Genomic DNA, 19,880 nt, shown 5'->3' with positions numbered 1-19,880 from the left:
CTCAACCCCAGACCCCCGTGTCACCCACGGCCACACCCACAATAAAGCTTTCTTGAAGTCCTTGCAGATGGAGGAGAACCTCGGGGTTGGGGGAGGAGGACCCAGGGGTTGGGGGAGGAGAACCCAGGGATGGGGGAGGAGGACCCAGGGGGTGGGGGAGGGGGACCCAGGGGGTGGGGGAGGGGGACCCAGGGGGTGGGGAGGGGGACCCAGGGGGTGGGGGAGGGAGACCCAGGGGGTGGGGAGGGGGACCCAGGGGGTGAGGGAGGGGGACCCAGGGGTGGGGGAGGGGGACCCAGGGGGTGGGGGAGGAGGACCCCGGGGATGGAGGTGGGTCTTGGGTCTCTTGTCAGCGTGTGGACGGTCAGTCCTAGGTGGGCGCAGAATGTGGCCTGGGGCGCTGACCCTCGGCCACCCCTGGACGTGGCTGACCTGTGGTCCGGGGGTCCAGCCCCCCTCAGGGACAGACGTTGGGCGTCGTGATCGCAACCCCTTGGCCTTGGCTTGGGGGAAGGCAGGGCTGGCCCTCAGGAGTGCTGGCTGCCGCGGTGGAGCTCAGTCTGGGGGCAGCCTGTCCTTCCTCCTCGGGGTGGGGGTCCTCCCTCAGGTGTCAGGAGGCCCTGGGCTGCGGCGGGCAGAGGGAGCAGAAAGGCCCTGTCCCAGCACCCGGCACCCGGCACCCGGCACCCGGCACCCAGCCCCTGCCCTGCCCATTGCTGCCCGTGCTGAGCTGGAGCCGCAGGGTGCCCTGGTGGGTGGGTGCCCGGCGGAGACCCGGCCCTCCTCCCGGGGTCGCTGAGTCAGGCGCCCTCCCATGCCGCTGGGTCAGGGGCCACCCACGCCGATGGGCAGCAGCTAGAGGCCTGGCAGGGCCCGCGCCACCCAGCACTGGACGCCTGGGTGCCTGCCCAGCTCCCCGAGGCTCAGTGTGGGGTCGGCGCAAGGGCCCCAGAGGCCGTGGCAGTCTGGGCCTGGAAGGCTTCCCGGAGGTGGTGACCAGGCCTGTCCAGGAGAGGCAGGGGAGGCCCTGTGGACGGCAGCGTGCCACCCAGCTCGCACCTCGATCCCATGAGGGTCCCCGTCGGCCCTTCTTGTGCGGGGTCTGAGTGCTGGGTCCCTGCCGGCCACATCAGGCCAGCCTGGAAGACTTGCTGCAGGAGGCGTCCAGCTTGGGCCCGGGGAGGCCAGGGTCAGGTGGGCGGGGCGTGGGCAGCCCCGGGGTGCCTGCCAGGCAGGTTAACCATTTCCAGGGGACCTTGACCCCCGGCCGGGCCGGTCCGCCCAGCACTAGCCCAGGACAAGATGGGATGCGGGGTCTGGGGCGCGGGACCCCTGGCCGGGCTGTGGCTGCTGCTGCTGCCGCTGGGGGCGCCTCCGGGGGCCGGGACGCCGGGGACACCGGCCGGCTGGGTGAGCACGGTCGCAGGCCTGGGCGTCCGGCGGGGGCTGGGGTCGGGGGCCCCGGGCAACCTGGAGGCAGGTGTGGGGCGTCTGGAGCAGGGGCCCCGGCACTGTGTCGGCTCTGTCGGCCCCCAGAACCAGACCGAGCTCCCGGAGCAGAACTCCTCGGCGACCCCTGGGCCCCCCTGGACCCCTGCGGCCTCGGTGGCCCCCACGGGCGCTGCAGGGACGGAAGGGCCCCATGGGGGGGGGCTCAGACCCCTGTCCAGAGCGGCTCCTTCCGACAGCAGCCCAGGTGGGTCTGGAGGGCTTCCTGGAGGTGGAGGCAAGAGGCCCCAGGGGGCGGGCTGGGGTACTTGCTGGGGGCGACCCCGGGGCGGCTTGGGGGGCGGGTGGCCCTCGCACAGTGTGACCGCACCCTCCGCAGTGCTCACGGAGGACGGGCGGCCCTGCAGGTTCCCCTTCCGCTACGGAGGCCGCGTGCTCCACGCCTGCACCTTGGAGGGCGGCGCCCGCCGGACGTGGTGGGTGGGGAGGGGTCTCGGCGGTGGGGTCGCAGGGGCACAGCCCCCTCCTCCTGACCCTTCTCGGGGCGGAGGCAGCCAGGCAGGTGGCTGGGTGAACGAGGACACCATGGGGGTGAGGGGTGGAGGGGTGAGGGGAGGAGAGTGAAGGGTGGGGGGAGGGTTGAAGCTTGAGGGGAGAGGTGAGGGGACAGAGGGTGAAGGGGTGAGGGGTGAAGGGTGAGAGGTCAGGATTGAGGAGTGAGGGGTGAGGGGAGAGGGAGAGGCTGAGGGCGAGGAGGTGAGGGAGAGGCTGAGGGAGAGGAGGTGAGGGGAGAGGCCGAGGGAGAGGAGGTGAGGGAGAGGGCTGAGGGAGAGGAGGTGAGGGAGAGGCTGAGGGAGAGGAGGTGAGGGAGAGGCCGAGGGAGAGGAGGTGAGGGAGAGGGCTGAGGGAGAGGAGGTGAGGGAGAGGCTGAGGGAGAGGAGGTGAGGGAGAGGCTGAGGGAGAGGAGGTGAGGGAGAGGAGGAGAGGAAGAAGCTGAGGGAGAGGAGGTGAGGGGAGAGGGCTGAGGGAGAGGAGGTGAGGGAGAGGGCTAAGGGAGAGGAGGTGAGGGAGAGGCTGAGGGAGAGGAGGTGAGGGAGAGGCTGAGGGAGAGGAGGTGAGGGAGAGGCTGAGGGAGAGGAGGTGAGGGAGAGGGCTGAGGGAGAGGAGGTGAGGGAGAGGCTGAGGGAGAGGAGGTGAGGGAGAGGCTGAGGGAGAGGAGGTGAGGGAGAGGGCTGAGGGAGAGGAGGTGAGGGAGAAGCTGAGGGAGAGGAGGTGAGGGGAGAGGGCTGAGGGAGAGGAGGTGAGGGAGAAGCTGAGGGCGAGGAGGTGAGGGAGAGGCTGAGGGAGAGGAGGAGAGGGAGAGGGCTGAGGAAGAGGAGGTGAGGGAGAGGCTGAGGGAGAGGAGGTGAGGGAGAGGCTGAGGGAGAGGAGGTGAGGGAGAGGCTGAGGGAGAGGAGGAGAGGGAGAGGGCTGAGGAAGAGGAGGTGAGGGAGAGGCTGAGGGAGAGGAGGTGAGGGAGAGGCTGAGGGAGAGGAGGTGAGGGGAGAGGGCTGAGGGAGAGGAGGTGAGGGAGAAGCTGAGGGAGAGGAGGTGAGGGAGAGGCTGAGGGAGAGGAGGAGAGGGAGAGGGCTGAGGAAGAGGAGGTGAGGGAGAGGCTGAGGGAGAGGAGGTGAGGGAGAGGGCTGAGGGAGAGGAGGTGAGGGAGAGGGCTGAGGGAGAGGAGGTGAGGGAGAGGCTGAGGGAGAGGAGGTGAGGGAGAGGGCTGAGGGAGAGGAGGTGAGGGAGAGGGCTGAGGGAGAGGAGGTGAGGGAGAGGCTGAGGGAGAGGAGGTGAGGGGAGAGGGCTGAGGGAGAGGAGGTGAGGGAGAGGGCTGAGGGAGAGGAGGTGAGGGAGAGGCTGAGGGAGAGGAGGTGAGGGGAGAGGCCGAGGGAGAGGAGGTGAGGGAGAGGCCGAGGGAGAGGAGGTGAGAGAGAGGGCTGAGGGAGAGGAGGTGAGGGAGAGGCTGAGGGAGAGGAGGTGAGGGAGAGGCTGAGGGAGAGGAGGTGAGGGAGAGGAGGAGAGGAAGAAGCTGAGGGAGAGGAGGTGAGGGGAGAGGGCTGAGGGAGAGGAGGTGAGGGAGAGGCTGAGGGAGAGGAGGTGAGGGAGAGGGCTGAGGGAGAGGAGGTGAGGGAGAGGGCTGAGGGAGAGGAGGTGAGGGAGAGGAGGAGAGGGAGAAGCTGAGGGAGAGGAGGTGAGGGGAGAGGGCTGAGGGAGAGGAGGTGAGGGAGAAGCTGAGGGAGAGGAGGAGAGGGAAAGGGCTGAGGAAGAGGAGGTGAGGGAGAGGCTGAGGGAGAGGAGGTGAGGGAGAGGCCGAGGGAGAGGGGGTGAGGGAGAGGCCGAGGGAGAGGAGGAGAGGGAGAGGGCTGAGGGAGAGGAGGTGAGGGAGAGGCTGAGGGAGAGGAGGTGAGGGAGAGGCCGAGGGAGAGAAGGTGAGGGAGAGGCCGAGGGAGAGGAGGTGAGGGAGAGGCCGAGGGAGAGGAGGTGAGGGAGAGGCCGAGGGAGAGGAGGTGAGGGAGAGGCTGAGGGAGAGGAGGTGAGGGAGAGGGTTGAGGGAGAGGAGGTGAGGGAGAGGCTGAGGGAGAGGAGGTGAGGGAGAGGCTGAGGGAGAGGAGGTGAGGGAGAGGGCTGAGGGAGAGGAGGTGAGGGAGAGGAGGAGAGGGAGAAGCTGAGGGAGAGGAGGTGAGGGGAGAGGCTGAGGGAGAGGAGGTGAGGGAGAGGCCGAGGGAGAGGAGGTGAGGGAGAGGCTGAGGGAGAGGAGGTGAGGGAGAGGGCTGAGGGAGAGGAGGTGAGGGAGAGGCTGAGGGAGAGGAGGTGAGGGAGAGGCTGAGGGAGAGGAGGTGAGGGAGAGGGCTGAGGGAGAGGAGGTGAGGGAGAAGCTGAGGGAGAGGAGGTGAGGGGAGAGGGCTGAGGGAGAGGAGGTGAGGGAGAAGCTGAGGGCGAGGAGGTGAGGGAGAGGCTGAGGGAGAGGAGGAGAGGGAGAGGGCTGAGGAAGAGGAGGTGAGGGAGAGGCTGAGGGAGAGGAGGTGAGGGAGAGGCTGAGGGAGAGGAGGTGAGGGAGAGGCTGAGGGAGAGGAGGAGAGGGAGAGGGCTGAGGAAGAGGAGGTGAGGGAGAGGCTGAGGGAGAGGAGGTGAGGGAGAGGCTGAGGGAGAGGAGGTGAGGGGAGAGGGCTGAGGGAGAGGAGGTGAGGGAGAAGCTGAGGGAGAGGAGGTGAGGGAGAGGCTGAGGGAGAGGAGGAGAGGGAGAGGGCTGAGGAAGAGGAGGTGAGGGAGAGGCTGAGGGAGAGGAGGTGAGGGAGAGGGCTGAGGGAGAGGAGGTGAGGGAGAGGGCTGAGGGAGAGGAGGTGAGGGAGAGGCTGAGGGAGAGGAGGTGAGGGAGAGGGCTGAGGGAGAGGAGGTGAGGGAGAGGGCTGAGGGAGAGGAGGTGAGGGAGAGGCTGAGGGAGAGGAGGTGAGGGGAGAGGGCTGAGGGAGAGGAGGTGAGGGAGAGGGCTGAGGGAGAGGAGGTGAGGGAGAGGCTGAGGGAGAGGAGGTGAGGGGAGAGGCCGAGGGAGAGGAGGTGAGGGAGAGGCCGAGGGAGAGGAGGTGAGAGAGAGGGCTGAGGGAGAGGAGGTGAGGGAGAGGCTGAGGGAGAGGAGGTGAGGGAGAGGCTGAGGGAGAGGAGGTGAGGGAGAGGAGGAGAGGAAGAAGCTGAGGGAGAGGAGGTGAGGGGAGAGGGCTGAGGGAGAGGAGGTGAGGGAGAGGCTGAGGGAGAGGAGGTGAGGGAGAGGGCTGAGGGAGAGGAGGTGAGGGAGAGGGCTGAGGGAGAGGAGGTGAGGGAGAGGAGGAGAGGGAGAAGCTGAGGGAGAGGAGGTGAGGGGAGAGGGCTGAGGGAGAGGAGGTGAGGGAGAAGCTGAGGGAGAGGAGGAGAGGGAAAGGGCTGAGGAAGAGGAGGTGAGGGAGAGGCTGAGGGAGAGGAGGTGAGGGAGAGGCCGAGGGAGAGGGGGTGAGGGAGAGGCCGAGGGAGAGGAGGAGAGGGAGAGGGCTGAGGGAGAGGAGGTGAGGGAGAGGCTGAGGGAGAGGAGGTGAGGGAGAGGCCGAGGGAGAGAAGGTGAGGGAGAGGCCGAGGGAGAGGAGGTGAGGGAGAGGCCGAGGGAGAGGAGGTGAGGGAGAGGCCGAGGGAGAGGAGGTGAGGGAGAGGCTGAGGGAGAGGAGGTGAGGGAGAGGGTTGAGGGAGAGGAGGTGAGGGAGAGGCTGAGGGAGAGGAGGTGAGGGAGAGGCTGAGGGAGAGGAGGTGAGGGAGAGGGCTGAGGGAGAGGAGGTGAGGGAGAGGAGGAGAGGGAGAAGCTGAGGGAGAGGAGGTGAGGGGAGAGGCTGAGGGAGAGGAGGTGAGGGAGAGGCCGAGGGAGAGGAGGTGAGGGAGAGGCTGAGGGAGAGGAGGTGAGGGAGAGGGCTGAGGGAGAGGAGGTGAGGGAGAGGCTGAGGGAGAGGAGGTGAGGGAGAGGCTGAGGGAGAGGAGGTGAGGGGAGAGGCCGAGGGAGAGGAGGTGAGGGAGAGGCCGAGGGAGAGGAGGTGAGGGAGGGGCCGAGGGAGAGGAGGTGAGGGAGAGGCCGAGGGAGAGGAGGTGAGGGAGAGGCCGAGGGAGAGGAGGTGAGGGAGAGGGCTGAGGGAGAGGAGGTGAGGGGAGAGGCTGAGGGAGAGGAGGTGAGGGAGAGGCTGAGGGAGAGGAGGTGAGGGAGAGGCTGAGGGAGAGGAGGTGAGGGGAGAGGCCGAGGGAGAGGAGGTGAGGGAGAGGCTGAGGGAGAGGAGGTGAGGGGAGAGGCTGAGGGAGAGGAGGTGAGGGGAGAGGCCGAGGGAGAGGAGGTGAGGGAGAGGCCGAGGGAGAGGAGGTGAGGGAGGGGCCGAGGGAGAGGAGGTGAGGGAGAGGCCGAGGGAGAGGAGGTGAGGGAGAGGCCGAGGGAGAGGAGGTGAGGGAGAGGGCTGAGGGAGAGGAGGTGAGGGGAGAGGCCGAGGGAGAGGAGGTGAGGGAGAGGCTGAGGGAGAGGAGGTGAGGGGAGAGGCTGAGGGAGAGGAGGTGAGGGGAGAGGCCGAGGGAGAGGAGGTGAGGGAGAGGCCGAGGGAGAGGAGGTGAGGGAGGGGCCGAGGGAGAGGAGGTGAGGGAGAGGCCGAGGGAGAGGAGGTGAGGGAGAGGCCGAGGGAGAGGAGGTGAGGGAGAGGGCTGAGGGAGAGGAGGTGAGGGGAGAGGCCGAGGAAGAGGAGGTGAGGGAGAGGGCTGAGGGAGAGGAGGTGAGGGAGAGGGCTGAGGGAGAGGAGGTGAGGGAGAGGCCGAGGGAGAGGAGGTGAGGGAGAGGCCGAGGGAGAGGAGGAGAGGGAGAGGCCGAGGGAGAGGAGGTGAGGGAGAGGCCGAGGGAGAGGAGGTGAGGGAGAGGCTGAGGCGAGGGTCGGTTGGGCACGGGTCCCTCGCTGCCCCAGGTGCGCCACCACCCACAACTACGACCGGGACCGGGCCTGGGGCTACTGCGCTCAGGCGTCCACGACGCGGGGCGGCCCAGGTGAGCGTGGCCTGGCTGGTCCCGGGTGCGAGGGGAGGCAGAGGGGCTCTGGCGGGATGAGGGACGGGCCGCGACGCCTGCCTTCAGGCCTGACCTGGGCCGCCACCCTCACCCCGTCCCGCACCCAGCGCCCCCGGATCCCTGCGCCTCGCACCCCTGCCTCCACGGGGGCTCCTGCTCCAGTACCCCGGGCGCCCTGGCCTTCAGCTGCAGCTGCCCGGCCGCCTTCGCGGGTCCTGACTGCGGCTTTGGTGAGGCGGGGGCGTGAGGGAGGACTTGGCCTGTGGGGAGGACTGGGGCGTGTGGGGAGGACTGAGGTCTGTGGGGAGGACTGGGGTCTGTGGGGAGGACTGAGGTCTGTGGGGAGGACTGGGGTCTGTGGGGAGGACTGGGGTCTGTGGGGAGGACTGGGGCCTGTGGGGAGGACTGGGGCGTGTGTGGAGGACTGGGGTGTGTGGGGAGGACTGGGGCGTGTGGGGAGGACTGGGGCCTGTGGGGAGGACTGGGGCGTGTGGGGAGGACTGGGGCGTGTGGGGAGGACTGGGGTCTGTGGGGAGGACTGGGGTCTGTGGGGAGGACTGGGGTCTGTGGGGAGGACGGGCGTGTGGGGAGGACTGGGGCGTGTGTGGAGGACTGGGGTCTGTGGGGAGGACTGGGGTCTGTGGGGAGGACAAGGGACTGTGGGGAGGACTGGGGCGTGTGGGGAGGACTGGGGCGTGTGGGGAGGACTGGGGTGTGTGGGGAGGACTGGGGTGTGTGGGGAGGACTGGGGTCTGTGGGGAGGACTGGGGTCTGTGGGGAGGACTGGGGCGTGTGGGGAGGACTGGGGCGTGTGGGGAGGACTGGGGTCTGTGGGGAGGACTGGGGCGTGTGGGGAGGACTGGGGCATGTGTGGAGGACTGGGGTGTGTGGGGAGGACTGGGGTGTGTGGGGAGGACTGGGGTCTGTGGGGAGGACTGGGGTCTGTGGGGAGGACTGGGGCGTGTGGGGAGGACTGGGGCGTGTGGGGAGGACTGGGGTCTGTGGGGAGGACTGGGGCGTGTGGGGAGGACTGGGGCCTGTGGGGAGGACTGGGGCGTGTGGGGAGGACTGGGGCGTGTGGGGAGGACTGGGGTCTGTGGGGAGGACTGGGGCGTGTGTGGAGGACTGGGGTGTGTGGGGAGGACTTGGGCTTGTGGGGAGGACTGGGGCCTGTGGGGAGGACTGGGGCGTGTGGGGAGGACTGGGGCGTGTGGGGAGGACTGGGGTCTGTGGGGAGGACTGGGGTCTGTGGGGAGGACTGGGGTCTGTGGGGAGGACGGGCGTGTGGGGAGGACTGGGGCGTGTGTGGAGGACTGGGGTCTGTGGGGAGGACTGGGGTCTGTGGGGAGGACTGGGACTGTGGGGAGGACTGGGGCGTGTGGGGAGGACTGGGGCGTGTGTGGAGGACTGGGGTGTGTGGGGAGGACTGGGGTCTGTGGGGAGGACTGGGGTCTGTGGGGAGGACTGGGGCGTGTGGGGAGGACTGGGGCGTGTGGGGAGGACTGGGGCGTGTGTGGAGGACTGGGGTGTGTGGGGAGGACTGGGGTGTGTGGGGAGGACTGGGGTCTGTGGGGAGGACTGGGGTCTGTGGGGAGGACTGGGGCGTGTGGGGAGGACTGGGGCGTGTGGGGAGGACTGGGGTCTGTGGGGAGGACTGGGGCGTGTGGGGAGGACTGGGGCCTGTGGGGAGGACTGGGGCGTGTGGGGAGGACTGGGGCGTGTGGGGAGGACTGGGGTCTGTGGGGAGGACTGGGGTCTGTGGGGAGGACTGGGGACTGTGGGGAGGACTGGGGCGTGTGGGGAGGACTGGGGCATGTGTGGAGGACTGGGGTGTGTGGGGAGGACTGGGGTCTGTGGGGAGGACTGGGGTCTGTGGGGAGGACTGGGGCGTGTGGGGAGGACTGGGGCGTGTGGGGAGGACTGGGGCGTGTGTGGAGGACTGGGGCGTGTGGGGAGGAGTGGGGCGTTTGGGGAGGACTGGGGCGTGTGTGGAGGACTGGGGCGTGTGGGGAGGACTGGGGTCTGTGGGGAGGACTGGGGTCTGTGGGGAGGACTGGGGACTGTGGGGAGGACTGGGGTCTGTGGGGAGGACTGGGGTCTGTGGGGAGGACTGGGATCTGTGGGGAGGACTGCGGCCTGTGGGGAGGACTGGGGCCTGTGGGGAGGACTGGGGCCTGTGGGGAGGACTGATTTCTGTGGGGAGGACTGGGGTCTGTGGGGAGGACTGGGGCGTGTGGGGAGGACTGGGGCGTGTGGGGAGGACTGGGGCGTGTGGGGAGGACTGGGGTCTGTGGGGAGGACTGGGGTCTGTGGGGAGGACTGGGGCCTGTGGGGAGGACAAGGGCCTGTGGGGAGGACTGGGGCGTGTGTGGAGGACTGGGGTCTGTGGGAGGACGGGCGTGTGGGGAGGACTGGGGCGTGTGTGGAGGACTGGGGTCTGTGGGGAGGACTGGGGTCTGTGGGGAGGACTGGGGACTGTGGGGAGGACTGGGGCGTGTGGGGAGGACTGGGGCGTGTGTGGAGGACTGGGGTGTGTGGGGAGGACTGGGGTCTGTGGGGAGGACTGGGGTCTGTGGGGAGGACTGGGGCGTGTGGGGAGGACTGGGGCGTGTGTGGAGGACTGGGGCGTGTGGGGAGGACTGGGGTCTGTGGGGAGGACTGGGGTCTGTGGGGAGGACTGGGGCCTGTGTGGAGGACTGGGGCCTGTGGGGAGGACTGGGGCGTGTGTGGAGGACTGGGGCGTGTGGGGAGGAGTGGGGCGTTTGGGGAGGACTGGGGCGTGTGTGGAGGACTGGGGTGTGTGGGGAGGACTGGGGTCTGTGGGGAGGACTGGGGTCTGTGGGGAGGACTGGGGACTGTGGGGAGGACTGGGGCGTGTGGGGAGGACTGGGGCGTGTGGGGAGGACTGGGGTCTGTGGGGAGGACTGGGGCGTGTGTGGAGGACTGGGGTGTGTGGGGAGGACTTGGGCTTGTGGGGAGGACTGGGGCCTGTGGGGAGGACTGGGGCGTGTGGGGAGGACTGGGGCGTGTGGGGAGGACTGGGGTCTGTGGGGAGGACTGGGGTCTGTGGGGAGGACTGGGGTCTGTGGGGAGGACGGGCGTGTGGGGAGGACTGGGGCGTGTGTGGAGGACTGGGGTCTGTGGGGAGGACTGGGGTCTGTGGGGAGGACTGGGGACTGTGGGGAGGACTGGGGCGTGTGGGGAGGACTGGGGCGTGTGTGGAGGACTGGGGTGTGTGGGGAGGACTGGGGTCTGTGGGGAGGACTGGGGTCTGTGGGGAGGACTGGGGCGTGTGGGGAGGACTGGGGCGTGTGGGGAGGACTGGGGCGTGTGTGGAGGACTGGGGTGTGTGGGGAGGACTGGGGTGTGTGGGGAGGACTGGGGTCTGTGGGGAGGACTGGGGTCTGTGGGGAGGACTGGGGCGTGTGGGGAGGACTGGGGCGTGTGGGGAGGACTGGGGTCTGTGGGGAGGACTGGGGCGTGTGGGGAGGACTGGGGCCTGTGGGGAGGACTGGGGCGTGTGGGGAGGACTGGGGCGTGTGGGGAGGACTGGGGTCTGTGGGGAGGACTGGGGTCTGTGGGGAGGACTGGGGACTGTGGGGAGGACTGGGGCGTGTGGGGAGGACTGGGGCATGTGTGGAGGACTGGGGTGTGTGGGGAGGACTGGGGTCTGTGGGGAGGACTGGGGTCTGTGGGGAGGACTGGGGCGTGTGGGGAGGACTGGGGCGTGTGGGGAGGACTGGGGCGTGTGTGGAGGACTGGGGCGTGTGGGGAGGAGTGGGGCGTTTGGGGAGGACTGGGGCGTGTGTGGAGGACTGGGGCGTGTGGGGAGGACTGGGGTCTGTGGGGAGGACTGGGGTCTGTGGGGAGGACTGGGGACTGTGGGGAGGACTGGGGTCTGTGGGGAGGACTGGGGTCTGTGGGGAGGACTGGGATCTGTGGGGAGGACTGCGGCCTGTGGGGAGGACTGGGGCCTGTGGGGAGGACTGGGGCCTGTGGGGAGGACTGATTTCTGTGGGGAGGACTGGGGTCTGTGGGGAGGACTGGGGCGTGTGGGGAGGACTGGGGCGTGTGGGGAGGACTGGGGCGTGTGGGGAGGACTGGGGTCTGTGGGGAGGACTGGGGTCTGTGGGGAGGACTGGGGCCTGTGGGGAGGACAAGGGCCTGTGGGGAGGACTGGGGCGTGTGTGGAGGACTGGGGTCTGTGGGAGGACGGGCGTGTGGGGAGGACTGGGGCGTGTGTGGAGGACTGGGGTCTGTGGGGAGGACTGGGGTCTGTGGGGAGGACTGGGGACTGTGGGGAGGACTGGGGCGTGTGGGGAGGACTGGGGCGTGTGTGGAGGACTGGGGTGTGTGGGGAGGACTGGGGTCTGTGGGGAGGACTGGGGTCTGTGGGGAGGACTGGGGCGTGTGGGGAGGACTGGGGCGTGTGTGGAGGACTGGGGCGTGTGGGGAGGACTGGGGTCTGTGGGGAGGACTGGGGTCTGTGGGGAGGACTGGGGCCTGTGTGGAGGACTGGGGCCTGTGGGGAGGACTGGGGCGTGTGTGGAGGACTGGGGCGTGTGGGGAGGAGTGGGGCGTTTGGGGAGGACTGGGGCGTGTGTGGAGGACTGGGGTGTGTGGGGAGGACTGGGGTCTGTGGGGAGGACTGGGGTCTGTGGGGAGGACTGGGGACTGTGGGGAGGACTGGGGTCTGTGGGGAGGACTGGGGTCTGTGGGGAGGACTGGGATCTGTGGGGAGGACTGGGGCCTGTGGGGAGGACTGGGGCCTGTGGGGAGGACTGGGGCCTGTGGGGAGGACTGGGGCCTGTGGGGAGGACTGGGGTCTGTGGGGAGGACTGGGGTCTGTGGGGAGGACTGGGGCGTGTGGGGAGGACTGGGGCGTGTGGGGAGGACTGGGGTCTGTGGGGAGGACTGGGGCGTGTGGGGAGGACTGGGGCGTGTGGGGAGGACTGGGGCGTGTGGGGAGGACTGGGGCGTGTGGGGAGGACTGGGGCGTGTGGGGAGGACTGGGGCGTGTGGGGAGGACTGGGGCCTGTGGGGAGGACTGGGGCGTGTGGGGAGGACTGGGGCCTGTGGGAAGGACTGGGGCGTGTGGGGAGGACTGGGGCCTGTGGGGAGGACTGGGGCCTGTGGGGAGGACTGGGGCGTGTGTGGAGGACTGGGGTGTGTGGGGAGGACTGGGGTCTGTGGGGAGGACTGGGGTCTGTGGGGAGGACTGGGGCGTGTGTGGAGGACTGGGGTCTGTGGGGAGGACGGGCGTGTGGGGAGGACTGGGGCGTGTGTGGAGGACTGGGGCCTGTGGGGAGGACTGGGGCGTGTGTGGAGGACTGGGGCCTGTGGGAGGACTGGGGACTGTGGGGAGGACTGGGGACTGTGGGGAGGACTGGGGCGTGTGTGGAGGACTGGGGCCTGTGGGGAGGACTGGGGCGTGTGTGGAGGACTGGGGCCTGTGGGAGGACTGGGGACTGTGGGGAGGACTGGGGACTGTGGGGAGGACTGGGGCCTTGGGAGGACTGGGGACTGTGGGGAGGACTGGGGACTGTGGGGACGACTGGGGTGTGTGGGGAGGACTGGGGTCTGTGGGGAGGACTGGGGCGTGTGTGGAGGACTGGGGCCTGTGGGGAGGACTGGGGTCTGTGGGGAGGACTGGGGTGTGTGGGGAGGACTGGGGTCTGTGGGGAGGACTTGGGTCTGTGGGGAGGACTGGGGCGTGTGGGGAGGACTGGGGCGTGTGGGGAGGACTGGGGTCTGTGGGGAGGACTGAGATCTGTGGGGGCCTGGGGCGCTGGGGGTCCCTGGTGGGGCTGGTCTGCGTGTCGCGGTGTCACCCTGCCCCTCCCCAGAGAATTGCTTCGACGAGACGCGCTGGGAGCACCTGGAGGACGGGGCACGCTGGACGCGCGCTCGCGGGGGCCGGGTGGAGCAGTGCCTGTGCGTAGGGGGCCAGGTGACCTGCGAGGACACGCGCCACACAGGTAGGTGCGGGCGCGGCGGGCGGGCCGGCGGCGGAGGAGACAGACCCCCGGCCTGACGCCCCCTCCCCAGAGTGCCTGCGCAGCCCCTGCCTCAATGGCGGCACCTGCCACCTGGAAGTGGCCTCCGGGACTCCCGTGTGCTCCTGCCCCCCGGGCCTGGCCGGCCGCGTCTGCAACATCAGTGAGTCCGGGCGCCGAGTATGGGGCCACGGGGCGGGGTGAGAAGCGGGGTCCCGGGCGGGTCTCTGGGTGCGGGGTCCTGGGTGGGTCTCTTGGTGCGGGGTCCTGGGAAGGGGTGCAGGGTCCCGGGAATGGGTGTGGGGTCCCGGGAAGGGGTGCAGGGTCCCGGGCCGGTCTCTGGGTGCGGGGTCCCGGGAAGGGGTGCGGTGTCCCCGGAAGGGATGCGGGGTCCCGGGAAGGGGTGCGGGGTCCCGGGCGGGTCTCTGGGTGCGGGGTCCCGGGAAGGGGTGCAGGGTCCCGGGAAGGGGTGCAGGGTCCCGGGCCGGTCTCTGGTGCGGGGTCCAGGAAGGGGTGCGGTGTCCCCGGAAGGGATGCGGGGTCCTGGGAAGGGGTGCGGGGGTCCCGAGAAGGGGTGCGGGGGTCACGCGAAGGGGTGTGGTCGCCTGACCCGGGCACCCGCAGACCCCGCGCAGCGCTGCTTCCGGGGCTCGGGCGCGGACTTCCGCGGCGTGGCAGGTGCGGCTGCGGGGCTGAGCTGCCTGGCCTGGGACTCGAGCTGCTGGACCAGGAGCTGCACGCGGACGCGGTGGCCGACGCCGCCCTGCTGGGGCTGGGCGCCCACAACTACTGCCGGTCGGGGCCCCGGGTGCGGGCGGGGTGCGGGCGGCGGCGGAGTCCCGGGTGCGGGAGGCGGCGGAGTCCCGGGTGCGGGCGGCGGCGGAGTCCCGGGTGCGGGAGACGGCGGAGTCCCGGGTGCGGGCGGCGGCGGAGTCCCGCCCGGCTGAGCCCCCGCCCCGCACCCCAGCAACCCCGATGAGGACGAGCGGCCTTGGTGCTACGTGGTCCGGGCGGGGGTCCTGTCCTGGGAATACTGCGTCCTGGAGGCCTGCGGTGCGGACCTGGGCTCCTCCCCACGCGGGCGGGGTCCGAGGACGGGTGGACACGGGCCAGGGCTCCCCAGGTGGGTGGGTGCTGGGAGCTGGGTGCGAGGGTGCCCCGCGCGGGATCCAGCCCCGCCCGAGCCAGGGGGGAGCGCGGGAGTGACCCCCGGCCGCCCAGAGCCCCTCGGCAGGACGCAGCCCGCACCCCGGGTGCCGCCCCCGGAGCCCGGTTCCCGCCCCGCGCGCCCCACCTGCGGCCGGCGGCACAAGAAGAGGCTCTTCCTGCGGCCCCGCATCCTGGGGGGCTCGGCCGCGCTGCCCGGCTCCCACCCCTGGCTGGCCGCCATCTACATCGGGGACGGCTTCTGCGCCGGCAGCCTGGTGCACACCTGCTGGGTGCTGTCTGCGGCCCACTGCTTCTCCGCCAGGTGAGGGAGGGTCCGCACCCAGGGCTCACTTCAGTGCTTACAGCCGGGACTCGGTACCCAGGGCCCAGCACCCAGGGCCCAGAGCGCGGGTCCGAGTGCTCAGCATCAGTGCTCAGAGCCCGGGACTCAGTACCCAGGGCCTAGCACCCAGGGCCCAGCTCTCAGCACCCAGGGCCTAGCACCCAGGGCCCAGCTCTCAGCACCCAGGGCCCAGCACCCAGTGTCCAGCTCTCAGCACCCAGGGCCCAGCACCCAGTGTCCAGCTCTCAGCACCCAGGGCCCAGAGCACGGGTCCCAGTGCTCAGCATCAGTGCTTAGAGCCCGAACTCAGTACCCAGGGCCCAGCACCCAGTGTCCAGCTCTCAGCGCCCAGGGCCCAGAGCGCGGGTCCCAGTGCTCAGCATCAGTGCTTAGAGCCCGGGACTCAGTACCCAGGGCCCAGCACCCAGTGTCCAGCTCTCAGCACCCAGGGCCCAGCACCCAGTGTCCAGCTCTCAGCGCCCAGGGCCCAGCACCCAGTGTCCAGCTCTCAGCGCCCAGGGCCCAGCACCCAGTGTCCAGCTCTCAGCGCCCAGGGCCCAGCACCCAGTGTCCAGCTCTCAGCGCCCAGGGCCCAGAGCACGGGTCCCAGTGCTCAGCATCAGTGCTTAGAGCCCGGGACTCAGTACCCAGGGCCCAGCACCCAGTGTCCAGCTCTCAGCATCCAGGGCCCAGCACCCAGTGTCCAGCTCTCAGCGCCCAGGGCCCAGCACCCAGTGTCCAGCTCTCAGCGCCCAGGGCCCAGCACCCAGTGTCCAGCTCTCAGCACCCAGGGCCCAGCACCCAGTGTCCAGCTCTCAGCGCCCAGGGCCCAGCACCCAGTGTCCAGCTCTCAGCGCCCAGGGCCCAGCACCCAGTGTCCAGCTCTCAGCACCCAGGGCCCAGAGCACGGGTCCGAGTGCTCAGCATCAGTGCTTAGAGCCCGGGACTCAGTACCCAGGGCCCAGCACCCAGTGTCCAGCTCTCAGCACCCAGGGCCCAGAGCGCGGGTCCGAGTGCTCAGCATCAGTGCTTAGAGCCCGGGACTTAGTACCCAGGGCCCAGCACCCAGTGTCCAGCTCTCAGCACCCAAGGCCCAGAGCACAGGTCCCAGTGCTCAGCATCAGTGCTTAGAGCCCGGGACTCAGTACCCAGGGCCTAGCACCCAGGGCCCAGCTCTCAGCACCCAGGGCCCAGCTCTGGGCTTAGAGCCCGGGACTCAGCACCCAGTACCCAGGGCTGTCACCCGCCACGCAGGGGTATCGGGACGGGGCGGGGGTGGGGGTCCCGGGCGGGGGTCCCTGGCAGGGCAGGGCGGGCGGGGGGCCCCGGGCGACCCCGGCTGCTCCTGCGCGTTTGGACGCCGCCCGGCCGCCCGCACAGCCCGGCCCGGGAGCGCGTGTCGGTGGTGCTGGGTCAGCACTTCTTCAACCGGACCACGGCCGTGACCCAGACGTTCGCGGTGGAGAAGTACGTCCCCTACCCGCGCTACTCCGTGTTCAGCCCCAGCGACCACGACCTGGGTGAGCGAGCACCCGCCCCCGACCCCCGACCGCACCCGGGGCCCCACCTGCCCCCCGGGTAACTCTCCCTCCCGCCCAGTCCTGATCCGGTTGAAGAAGAAGGGTGACCGCTGCGCCGTGCGCTCCCAGTTTGTGCAGCCCATCTGCCTGCCCGAGCGCGCCAGCCCCTTCCCCGCCGGGCACAAGTGTCTGATCGCCGGCTGGGGCCACCAGGCCGAGGGTGAGGGGCTGGGGGGCAGGGGGAGGGCAGAGGGGGGTGGGGAGGGCGGCAGGGAGGGCAGAGGGCAGCAGGGAGGGCAGAGGGCGGCAGGGAGGGCGGCAGGGAGGGCAGTGACCCGCTGGCGGTGCCACCCCAGGGCAGAGTGGCTACGCGCCCAGCCTGCGGGAGACGCTGGTGCCCCTGGTGGCAGACCACAAGTGCAGCAGCCCCGAGGTGTACGGGGCAGACCTCAGCCCCAACATGCTCTGCGCCGGCTACTTCGACTGCAAGGCAGACGCCTGCCAGGTGGGGCCCGGGTGGCCGCACTCAGGGTTCTGGGGGCCTAGCTGGGCGGCCTCCTGAGGAGACTGAGGCTGGGCTGGGGTGGGGGTGGGGCGCACACAGCCTAGACAGCCCTGCCTGTGGCCAAGCGACCCACGGCCACCACACACCCCACACCTGAGCTGTTAGGGGAGCTGTTTGCACCAGACGGAGCCCAGCGTCTCTAGGGCTCCCGATGCCAGCAGCAGGTGCAGAGAGAATCCTGGAGGGCTGCCTGGAAGAGGGGCGCTTATCACGACCAGGGGGTCACGTCCACCTGGGGGCGTGGGGGTGCTGGCTGGGGTGCTCCGGGGGCTGTGGGGAAGGGACAGTGAGGTCACAGTCCTCGGGAGACCCTTAGTCACCGGTCCTGGGGTGGGTGCGGCGTGTCTCTCTGGGCTCTGCCCCTCGGGGTCCTGTGAGCCTGGTGCTGACGCTGCCGCCCCCAGGGGGACTCGGGCGGACCCCTAGCCTGCGAGAAGGACGGGGTGGCCTACCTGTATGGCATCATCAGCTGGGGCGACGGCTGCGGGAGACTCAACAGGCCTGGCGTCTACACCCGCGTGGACCACTACGTGGACTGGATCACCGACAAGATCCGTCCTCCCAGGCGCCCGTCCTGAGCCTCCCGTACCCCAATTACAGATGCGCCCCAGCAGCCTCCCTGCCGTCCTCCTTCCCGCCGCACCCCCTCCCACTCCTGGGACCCCCAGCCGGGGCAGCTTGCAGGGTCCCTGGGGTCCGGGTGGGGTCTGCGCCTCCCCAGCCCCCACTCAGCGCCCGGCCCTGCACCCTGGTGGTGACACGTGAGTGTCAGCCGTTCCCCACCCCTGGCCCGGCCCCACCCTGACCCCACCAGGCCGAGCCCCCCCTCTGCCTCCGGACACCCAGGATCCAGTCCCCCACCCATGCTCTCCCCCGAGGGCCCCTGACCCGGAGTCTTGGTCCAGAGTGACCTTTCAGAGCTGAGTCTGAGTGGGCAGGGGCTGGGTGGGGCTGGGCAGTCATCGCTCTACCTACTGGGCTCTCTCAGCCGGGGTTGGGTGTCTATGTGTGTGTGTGTGTGGGGGTCCAGCTGCCTTCCGCCTCCGGCCGCAGCTCTGAGGCTCCTGCCCTGGCTCTGTGCAACGCTGTCCCAGGGTGGCCTTGGGGTGGCGCCTGTGGGCATCTTCTCTGCAGGGCTGGCTTCTGGCTCAGCTCACAGGCTTGGCGACGACACCCTCCCCGAGGGCCACCGGTCACACACTCCCCCTGCCGCCCAGGGACACGTGACTCCCACCCCTGCCTCTCAGAGCCCTCTGTCACACATGACCTCGGCACTCAGGCCTGGAGGCAGCTCGGCCCCGTGCGTGGCTGCTGGGCCAGGCCGGAGTGTCCTCCGGGGCCGGGGGTGGCCGGGGGTAGCCGGGGGTGGCCGGCTGTGGGGTGACGGCTCTCACTGTCCACCGGCGGGGCTGGGCTGGGGCACGGGCAGCACTAGAGCTGTTCCCTCTCCGAGCTGGCACCTTTCAGAGGGCAGGGACTCGGGGGGGGGTGGCGGGTGGCAGGAGGGGGAGGGGGCTGAGGCTGGTCATCTCCCCAGAGACCCCCCTCCTGATTCCAGCGGGTGGCGGCTGAGGCCTGTTCATGTTTCGTCCGTGCTGAATCGTGCTGGTGAGGTTGGCTCCGCCTGCCCGCCCGCCCGCCATCCCAGCTCTGTGCCCCACCCTGCCACCTCCCAGAGAAACCGCCAAGTTCTCGCAAGGCTCCCAGGCGGCCGGCTCTTTGCAGACTGCGTGCCAGGCCTCCAGCTCCACTGACCGGAGCCCTCTGTCGGGCACCTTTCATCTCTCCATTTCTCTCTTTTTTTATGAGACTGACGCGGTACCTACTGCGCTAACAAGACGCCTTTTCTCTCCCTTTTTTTAATGCTTTTTAAAATTATCTGTATTCATTTATTGGGTAGAATCAGAAATCGAGAGGAAAGGGAGAGACAGAGAGACACCTGCAGCCCTGCTCCTTCAGCTGAGAAGCTTTCCCCCTGCAGGAGGGGACGGGGGCTTGAACTCGGGGCCTTGCACGCTGTGACGTGTGCTCAGCCACCGCCCAGCCCTCGTCTCTTTATTTTTCTAAGTATCAGCAGCATCTCCAGTTCCATCCATTTTGTCCCAAAGGACACAATATTCTCTTTTTTGATGGTAGAGTAGTATTTCATGGAATATATGTGAATATACCCCATAACATCTCTCTTTTAATTGTATTTATTTACTTATTAGATATACACAGCCAGAAATCGAGAAGCGGAGAGACACCTGCAGCCCTGCTTCACTCATGAAGCTTCCCCCTTGCAGGTGGGGACTGGGGGCTCGAACTCAGGGCGCTGTAACATGTGCTCAACCAGGTGCACCAACACTCAGCCCCTTATCCCGTAACTTCTCTCTCTTTTTAAATATTATCATGATGATGATTTTAATTTTGTTTTAAATTTTATTTATTTATTTTCCCTTTTGTTACCCTTGTAGTAGTTGTTGTTGTTGTTGTTACTGATGTCGTTGTTGTTGGATAGACAGAGAGAAATGGAGAGAGGAGGGGAAGACAGAGAGGGGGAGAGAAAGACAGACACCTGCAGACCTGCTTCACCGCCTGTGAAGCGACTCCCCTGCAGGTGGGGAGCCGGGGGCTCGAACCCGGATCCTTATGCTGGTCCTTGTGCTTTGCACCAAGTACGCTTAACCCACTGCGCTACCGCCTGACTCCCTATTATTATTATTATTATTACCAGAGCACTGCTCAGCTCTGACTTATGGTGGTGCAGGGGATTAAACCTGGGACTAGAGAGCCTCAGGCACGAGAGTCTCTTTGCATCACCCTTATGCTGTACTCCTGCCTTTTAATGCTTTTAAAATTTATTTACTAGATAAAGACAGCCAGAAATCGAGTGGGAACAGTGATAGAGAGACAAAGAGACACCTGCAGCCCTGCTTCACCACGCGTGAAGCTTTCCCCCTGCAGGTGGGGACCGGGGGCTTCAACCCGGGTCCTTGTGCCTTGTGACACGTGCGCTCAGCCGGGTGCACCCCCGCCGGCCCCGACCCTGTGACTTCTCTACCCAGCCATCTGCTGCTGGGCGTGGAGGCCGCCTCCACTCTGCGGCTGTTGTGAATAACGCAGCTGTGAGCACAGGGCAGCCCCTGAGTCTTGACGGCACCGCCCAGCCTCCACGTGCGTGTCACAGAGGATGGGGGAGGCACTGGGCGCCAGCGCTCCCCCCACAGCCCCCAAACCAGGGCTTCGGGGAGGCGGGGAGGCGGAGAGGCCTAGTGCGCGTCTGCGGGTG

At 68.7% G+C, this 19,880-nt stretch overlaps 1 protein-coding gene across 1 annotated transcript; it reads left to right on the top strand.

Moving 5' to 3' along the window:
- Positions 1-1,302: 1,302 nt before the first annotated feature.
- Positions 1,303-17,225, top strand: HGFAC (HGF activator). Its single transcript, XM_060184276.1, is given in 14 exon segments — positions 1,303-1,726; positions 1,829-1,925; positions 6,936-7,015; positions 7,144-7,266; positions 12,883-13,014; positions 13,085-13,195; positions 13,657-13,746; positions 13,749-13,827; positions 14,000-14,085; positions 14,254-14,503; positions 15,905-16,044; positions 16,124-16,264; positions 16,401-16,549; positions 17,014-17,225. Coding segments are annotated over 14 exon segments (2,076 nt in total). The 3' UTR covers positions 17,188-17,225.
- Positions 17,226-19,880: the final 2,655 nt, after the last annotated feature.

This window comes from Erinaceus europaeus, unplaced genomic scaffold, assembly GCF_950295315.1.
Source record: "Erinaceus europaeus unplaced genomic scaffold, mEriEur2.1 scaffold_383, whole genome shotgun sequence".
NCBI classification, from domain to species: Eukaryota; Metazoa; Chordata; class Mammalia; order Eulipotyphla; family Erinaceidae; genus Erinaceus; species Erinaceus europaeus.
This window is presented reverse-complemented; position numbering and strand designations above follow the sequence as displayed.